Source organism: Bidens hawaiensis, unplaced genomic scaffold, assembly GCF_021521415.1.
Source record: "Bidens hawaiensis isolate Kalapana, Puna unplaced genomic scaffold, B.hawaiensis_p1.1 tig00024014_1, whole genome shotgun sequence".
NCBI classification, from domain to species: Eukaryota; Viridiplantae; Streptophyta; class Magnoliopsida; order Asterales; family Asteraceae; genus Bidens; species Bidens hawaiensis.
The window spans coordinates 168,006-176,728 of NW_027493783.1; the positions used below are offsets into that span (position 1 = coordinate 168,006).

The following is an 8,723-nucleotide window of genomic DNA, read 5'->3' on the forward strand; positions in this document are numbered from 1 at the left end:
ATATAAATCTAGGATTACTTAAACGAATCCGGACCTAAATGAACGATTTCTAATTATAAACGTACCTTAAACGAGTCGTTTTAACACGGTATAGTCTTGATGTTGGCTTGGTTCGTCACAACGCTCTAACATTATCAAGCTCGGGTTCTCAACTTTGGATCTTGGCTCGGGATAAAGGATGGTGTGTGTGTTTTGGAAGGTGTAGGCTATGGTGTAGAGATGGATAAAAATGAAAAGGTTTAGGGTTTAAGGGGTATTTATGCTCCCTTAAGCCCATGGACCAAAGGCCCATTCCATCTCTTATTCCATCTTTTAAAGTCCAAACCCATCTTCTATTAGTTTATTAATTTAAACCGATAAACGACACACTATAAAATAAACGAAATTTATTTTATTAATTCTTAACGAAAGTAGGATGTTATAGTGTGGTAGAGGTATAGAAGCTACGAAAGCAAATTGGGAAGACCAAAAATAGATGGAGGAAGACAGACAAGATAGATGATAACTAAAAAAATGGGAACATGATTTATACATAAAATATAAAATATCTTGAAATAATGTTTCTTGACCATCCTTTATGGTGAGGGGCTTTGTAGCCCATTCACAGTGCCACGTCAATGTCACGTGGGCTTTGAAGTCTCTTTAATTTTTTATTTTTTTATAAAACCAAAAAACCAGCAAATTTATTAAATACAATAACAATAAAATACAAACTAAATTAAACTTAAAAGCATATAACTAAAAAAAAAATCAACTATTTTTAGTTGTCGTCGCCGCCGTTTTGTTGTTTGTTTCTCAAAATATGTTTAACCAAATCTGATCGAAGACTGAAATTTGTTTCCCTTCTTCGTGTTCTTAATAAATTAACAAGTTTCTCATCTTTGTTTAGTGTTGTGATTGGCTCCGGCGTATCGTTGTACTCGCCTTGACAAATTTCTTTACCCGATTCCTCCAATATCATGTTATGAAAGATAATAAAAGTGTACATTACATTTCTTAACTTATTCATTTGCTGAATACGAGCCGGATGTCTAACTATAGACCAACGTTTCTTTAATACCCCGAATGCCCTTTCGATGTCCTCTCTGGCCGACTCGAGTTTTTTCTTGTAATATTTTCGTTTATCATCAGTCGGGCACGTAAAGGTATGATCCAACGTGGCCCAATGCGGATAAATGCCGTAGACTAAATAATATTCGTATTTGTAGTTGACACAATTCGTGGAAAATGAGGTGTCGGGTCCAACTCCGTTTATGAGACGGTCAAAAATAGGGGACACATTTATCACAACTATATCATTGTTTGCACCGAGCATTCCAAAAAACGAATGCCATATCCAAAGATCAAATGATGCAACAACATCAAGGACAATTGTTGCTCCATCATGATCATCCTGATGATATTGACCTTGCCAAACAACTGGGCATGCTTCCCAATCCCAGTGTGTGCAATCAAGACTACCAAGCATCCTGGGAAAACCATATCTCCGTTCATGCACCTTGTATATTTTTTGTATGTCGGTTTGAGTTGGCCTTCTCAAATATTTTTTATGATATAGTTGAGGAATATTTAATATTAAAAATTTTAAGGTCGGTTTATAAAGTTTGCTTTTTTAAATAAGAGGATTTGTAAATAAATATTTAAAATGATAATAATACTCACATTCACAGAACGTGTAAAGGGCTTCACGAGCCACTGTCTCCGACATTTGTAAACACTCGTCCATGGCGTCGCTTGCGGCCCCGTACACTAGTTGACGAATCGCCGCTATGCATTTTTGCAATGGAGAAAAACCCGGTCTACCTCTCGCGTCATCTCGTTGTTGAAAAAACGCATAATCGCGTTCTAAATCACCAACTATTTGTGAAAAAAGTTGGCGACTCATCCGAAAACGGCGCCGGAATTGTTTCGAATCAAAAGTCGCGTCCGGTGAAAAATAATCTGTTATCAACCGTTCATGAGCAACTACACGATCCCGTTGAAGATGAGGTCTAAAGCCCCGATCCTGGTACCCTACTTTGGACGTTGGATGTCACACCCCGACCAAAGGCGGCGGAACATGCCGGGTTGCAACGGATTGCCCAAAACACAAGACACTATTATAGTGACAATATTTAATCAACTTATTTAAATTCATAAAATCAAGTCACATAACTTGTTCACACAATAACCAAATTCAAACATAGCAAATAATATATTGTTCATTTTGCTAATATCCTAATAGTCTTGATAACGTTTTCTCTTCAAGCCTCGAGTTAACCTAAAGTCAAACCTGTAACATTGCATAAAATAGAATTTGTCAACACAAAGGTTGGTGAGCAATTTCATAGTTTTAAACAATAAGTATATAATAGAAAATTTCACAACTTGTATACAAACAATAAATAATAGCAACAATTTAGATAATGAAATCGGTAATTAGAATACATTAACGACACCTTTCTATATGGGGATGCCAAATAAACTCGGATTTATATGAAATCGTTAATAAGAATACATTAACAACACCTTTCTATAAGGGGATGCCAAATATACCCGGATTTATGAATCAACCAACCAAAAGCGGTAAACACATTAGCAATTAAGCATGTAAGCATATAACACCAAATCGAGCATTTATTTAAGTAGATTATACAATAAAGTTTGTGTTTTATGACTCAAGTATAAAACATTTAGTTTGAATAGGTATGAAATATCACCCCCAAAACGAAAGATGGAAATGGGGAATGAAAAGTACTCACGTTCAAGTAATAAACTTGAAAGATTGGTGATTTGGAGATTAACCAGAACGACGAGTTTAACGAACAAAGCCTAAAAGAAAATAAGTCTTGAATTAGAAAGGTTGTCTAGAAAGTCTTTAAATAAAATAGATGATAAGAAATGCAAACAATTTAAAGTTTAAGGTTTAAAATGTAACGATTTAAGAAATTATAATAATAGTCCTTTAAAAATATAAGCTTGCTTGAAATCGAGTTAAAGTATCTAGCCCATAATTTTACTTAACCTATGTTAAGTAATAAGGTGGATAAAAATTCAAGAATGCAAGTCCCTTTATAATATAGATACTAAAACGGGTTTCAACGAGTGTTCGGGTTGTTGGTTCGGGTCTTGGTAATTGGTCAAACCCAAAGTCAACTTTCCAAAATAATGAATGTTATGAGATAACTCAATAAAATTTAAGACTTAACCATGTAGGTTCCCTGGACGGATCACACGAGATATCTCGGTCTACTCAGGTGCGGAATCCCTGCGTAGATCGTTACGAGCGTAGAAAGCAAACCAAACAAACACACACAAATAAACCGAAACACGTTATATATTAATAACCGAACTCACGTGATATGAATCACTGATACAGACTCTCAATTAACTCAAACGACTAACTTGTTAACCAACACAAAACAAGCCGTAACCTATATATAAATACACGACAACTTCGCCTGATATGTTCAGGCGAAGTTGTCCATAACTTCGCTTGTTCAACAAGTTCGCCTAGGCGAACTTGTTAACAACTTCGCTTAAACAAAAACATAAATAACATTACAGACTCAATTACAGACACTAGACTATGAACTACTGACATTTATGCACCAACAAACTCCCCCTTGGCAGTAGCTTCATATCTTGATCTTTAAGCTCTTGTCTTGTAATCTTCACGCATGCACTCCTTCTCTAACACATACCGTGACTACTCGCTGATACTTCCTCGCGTCGTCTTTCCAAGCAGGAATATAGAATATCTTCTTTTCATTCAACACTTGCAGATCAGCTTTCGATAAGTTAACAAGATGCATTGGATCATACACCCTCAGCACTTCTTGTTCGTCTTCGTCTTCCATCACGGCTTCAGCAGTCTGGCAATCAACATACCACCATTTAAGATTCTTCAACACATCTTGAGGCATAATCTTCATTGGAACCTCCTTAATGCATCGAATCGGTTTGTACTTCATTACCATCCATGGCTTGCCATCTGCTCTCATTCCCCTTTCTTTATCTTCCACTAGCTTTCCCTTCTGTGGCTTTAATAACTCAAACTTCTTCTCTTTTATGCTTTCTTTCCACACAATCTTCCCAATAACCCTTGCCATGTTTTCGTCGCTTCTATTGATCAGCCCCAATCTAGCCAAATCCTTCACCTCACATTCAGGCAATGTATTGAGAGATCTCAACGTTCTTTTAAAATACTGAATCCCATCAAAACGTTTCACCACAAACAACTTTATCTGTTCATCATATATCCAACAAATAATTCCTTTCTTCGACTCAGCATAGCCTTTGATATTATAACTCTTCTTGAACATGGTTGGAACAGCAGGCTTCTTAGTTTTAATAAACCAATGAGCACAACCTTCCTTCCACCTAGGCTGATCCTCCCACTCAGTCTCATCATTTTCCATCTCAGTACCCATATCGGCTTTCTCAACATCTGGGATCTCGTGTTCAACATTTTCTTCAATTATTTCACCTTCTTCAATCTCATCTTCAATCACAATCTGTGCTCCAATCTTCTCAATCTCCTCAATAGGCAGCACATCATCATCAAACATCACATCATCCTCTAGCATATCATCATCTAGTTCTTTCAACGCATCGATCACATCATCTTCATCATCAACCATCACCACCTCATCACCACCAACTGCACCCGCAGACTCCCCCTGAGCTGTGGAAGTCCCAAGAGCTTGAGTAGTTCTTGGCAACTCACCACCTGCACCTTTCGGTGCATTGGGATCATCGTCTCTATCAAAACGCTTCTTCGTCCTTAACTCGTCGCCTCTACAGCCTGTCTCCCCCTGAGATGCCAAGAACTCCTTCATAGCATCTATAATTCGCCCATGTTCAACCAGGAGGGACGACTGTAATTGATTCTCTGCCACAAGGCGCTGAATAGCCTGGGTTTGGATAAAGTTTATCCTTGATTGCTCTGCCACGACCCGTTCAAGTGCAGCTATTCTCTCCGAGTCTGAGAGGGTTGCATCGAAATCAAACCTCATGTTAGATGTATCTTGAGTATACTGAGGAGGGATCTCGAATGTAACCGGGACATCAGAAGCAGTTGTGGACGTAACCGCAGGTGGTATCGTGACCGACAACCCTGCAGTTGCAACGACGGTAGACTCTACAAATTGTGCCACCACCTCTGAAGGAGTAAGCGTTGGAGGTGGTAACGACACAATCTCCGGAGTCGTTGTCTGTAGTGTGATGGATGGGATGCCGACAGCTGATGTAGCCACCACGGGAACATCCGCGGCGCTTGTAACCTGTACAGAAGTAGGAACAATCGACATACCTGACAGTGCGGATGGAGCAAAACGTACAACCCATGAAGTCTCTCCAGCTCCCATACCTGCACCTGTCCTTTCACGTCTTGATCGTCTAATCAGCTTGTGGATATCTTCTTCCTCTTCTTCTGATTCACTATCATCCACCGTTCTCTTTCGCTTCCCTAACGTCCTCTCTCTAGTCACCAACATCCTCCTCGCTTCATCCATAACATCATCAAGATCTGAGTCAGCCACCGTCGTAGCTGCTCTAGTAACACGCACTTCCCTAACCTGTGCAGCAGAGACCTGCACCTCTTCTTGTGGATCAAAACGGTCCATGTCGAAGAATCCTTGGCCGCCAAATGCAGCATCCAGGTCTACATCCTCCTCAGCCGACACCACAGGCACAGTAGGTACATCTCGAGTTGCTCCTGCCTGTTGTGGTTGAGGGTCTCTGAACTCATCCCCCCGAGCTGGCACATACCCCGGATTTATTAAGAACCCAAAGAGTGGAGTATGCCTTGGACGACGTTCAGGCTTGCTCCTCGCACTCGAAGTACGGCATTGAGCAAAGATACGTTTGCTCACACTCTCCACGTATCGTATTGGGCGTCGTTGAGGCAAATTTGGAGCCACATGGTTCAAGATCATCTGGATGAATCTTGGATACATTATGAACCGCTCACGAGCCATCGCCCTCCTCTGTCTATCGATCTCGTAAAAGACCATCTGACTAAAGCTATAACGTTTGTTATAAGTCAGAGCAGTCATTGCTGACTGCATGGTCGCACCCATTCCATCAGTACCCGCCTTCCTCCCAGACATACACACAATCATGACGTGCATGAGGAAGCGCTACTGATCGAGCAGGAACCACTTCCGTCTCTGGGTATCGCCCAAGGGACCAGAATATCCCATTCGTAGGAATGCTCCATCACGAAACGGAGCCACAAACTCCGTAGGGTCGTCCCGAGTCTCCTCTCCAAAACGTAACGCCACCCGTATTTGTTCAGACGAGAACTGAACTTCTTGGTTGTTGACGGTTGCTCGCATAACCGGGGGCTCAACACGGAAATCGTATTCCACCGTCTGCCAGAAATCCTCGATATTGGGTAAGGATATCGGCAGAGTCGTCGTGATTGCATGGAATATCCTCGAGCGAAGGAGGAATGTGATTATCCCCCGGTAATCCTCCACACCACTCGCTTCCGGGTCTAAGGTGATGAACATGTTGTGACCCGGGAAGAATTGTCTCTGATTATCTCCGTCATCGCCTCCAGCACCTCCAGCACCTGCTACTGCAGCCATATCTGCAACAAACGAACCAAGTTAGATACACATTAAGGTTTAACACAAGTTCGCTTATTACCATGAGCGAAGTTGTGATAACTTCTGTATAGGCGAAGTTAAAGTTGGGGCGAAGTTGGGAACAACTTCGCTTCATCTTTAAGTTCGTCTAATAATTAACAAATTTAAAAAGGTCCAGGCGAAGTTACGAATAACTTCGCCTCATCACAACATCGCCTCAGGCGAAGTTGAGCATCAGGCGAAGTTACGGATAACTTCGCCTAAACCTTAAGTTCGCCTGAATCTGAATCGTCGACAGTGAGTTTGATTCAAACATCGAAAATCTGGTGTTTCGGCCAATTTTGACGATTTAGGAGACTAAAACACATGGTATTAAGGCAGTCCGGACGATCAGTTTGCTCATGAACACGTAAAACAAGTTTTGAAATCGGGTATAGGTTTCGAACGTCCGAGGTCGTTAACCGGGTGTCGAAACAACCTAGGATTAACAACATCGAACATCGAGTATAAGATATAGAACCCAAACACACCTTGAATACTGATTGAAATCGGAAAAAAGATAATCGGATGAAAAACGGAGATAAGTTCGCTGTGTGAATCGAGGATAAGTTCGCTGATATTTCAAATAATGAACTGATGACCATGAAAATCCTTATATAGGGGCGAAGTTATACAGGCGAAGTTACAGTTAACTTCGCCTAGGCGAAGTTATTCACAAGTTCGCCTGTTTAACAACATCGCCTATATTTACAAAATCAACCCTTATAATTTGAACATTTTGCAATTAAGTTCTAAAACTTCCCTTTAAGAATTAAATGACACGATCAAATCCAAGTAACCAGTTATAAAATCATAAAACTAACTAAGAACAAGAAACTTTTTTAAAAAATAAAGTATAAGGGATCAAATTTCAGTCTCGATAGGGACTACTACGTTTTAGAAAAGATCCGAACAGGAATCATACTAATTACGTGACTGTCACATAGATCCGTGTTTAGCTGTATTATGACATATAGAGACAGGTTGTAAGCAGGTAAATAACTTAAGATGGTTTTCATCGTTTCTGTGATACGAGTTAAGTTCAATTAAGCTCAAAAATTAAGTGGACAACAACTCAGAGATTATGATGCCTCCTATCTATTCTCAAAGCATATTTGGCTTTCCCCAAGTCACCCCGAATTGACCTCGACCCTTAGTGTCTGATTAAGTTTGTAATTACTCTTCATCTCCTTCCCGTTCTCTTTCTTACTCCATGATTAAGAAGTCTTGATATGTTGAACTATAGAATGTTTCAATAACTCATAAGGTTTTTTTTTTTTTTTTTTTTTTTTTTTTTTTTTTTTTTATGATAAACATTTACATAGACTTCAGAGTAGTAATCAACTGCAAGTCCCGAATCTGGATCACTGCAGTTTCTTGAAATGCAATCTTCACGGGAATCAGAACACTTACGGGCTCGTGTATGACTGGGTAATCGCTTTTTTGCCTATCATTCGGAAAGATATAAATAGAGACATGCAAAACTCATAAGGAGTTTCCACGTAAAATCAAGTAGATTTAGTTTGTATCACATCTACTTTTGCGCACCATAAAAAGCTACCATGACATACAATAACTGTCCTAAAGCCTTTTAAGCCTAATAACTTCACTAGTTAAGCACACAGAATCAGTATATCTATCCTTTTCCAAGGTTGGATCAATTTTCTGTTAAACATAGCAAACGAACTTCTTACGAAGTAGCAGACTTGAAAAATAATTTCATTTCCCTTTAAAAATTTTAACATTAATCGCCCCGACCAAAACAAAGTCTTCAGGTAAACGGCTATCCTGAAGATCCAATGGATCAGCTGGACCGACCACATACTAGTATGTGTCCTTCTAACTAAGTATGATCGACTAATTTTAAGCGAAAAAATGAAAACTCATCATAAACCGCCCCGGTCACTTTCAGTCATCTGGTTAATGGCTATCCTCAAAATCTACAAGTAGAAAATGAGGACCAAAACATATCCGAAGACAAGTCCTTCAAACTGAGGTAACCGACATATTTTAAGCGATAGTGACGTTTTTTTTTTGTTTTTTTGTTTTTTTTTTTTAAATATAACATGAAAAGCAAGGTTACTCGGGATTGATCATCCCATTCAGCTC

At 39.6% G+C, this 8,723-nt stretch overlaps 1 protein-coding gene across 1 annotated transcript; it reads right to left on the reverse strand.

The window, feature by feature from the left end:
* Nucleotides 1-760: 760 nt before the first annotated feature.
* On the reverse strand, nt 761-1,468 carry LOC143568571 (uncharacterized). Its single transcript, XM_077054696.1, has one exon. It carries the CDS (start codon nt 1,466-1,468, stop codon nt 761-763), a length of 708 nt encoding a protein of 235 aa, XP_076910811.1.
* Nucleotides 1,469-8,723: the final 7,255 nt, after the last annotated feature.

What these genes read in the sequence shown, in the direction of transcription:
- LOC143568571 (XM_077054696.1), bottom strand. Translation starts at nt 1,468, where the DNA reads ATGCTTGGTAGTCTTGATTGCACACACTGGGATTGGGAAGCATGCCCA.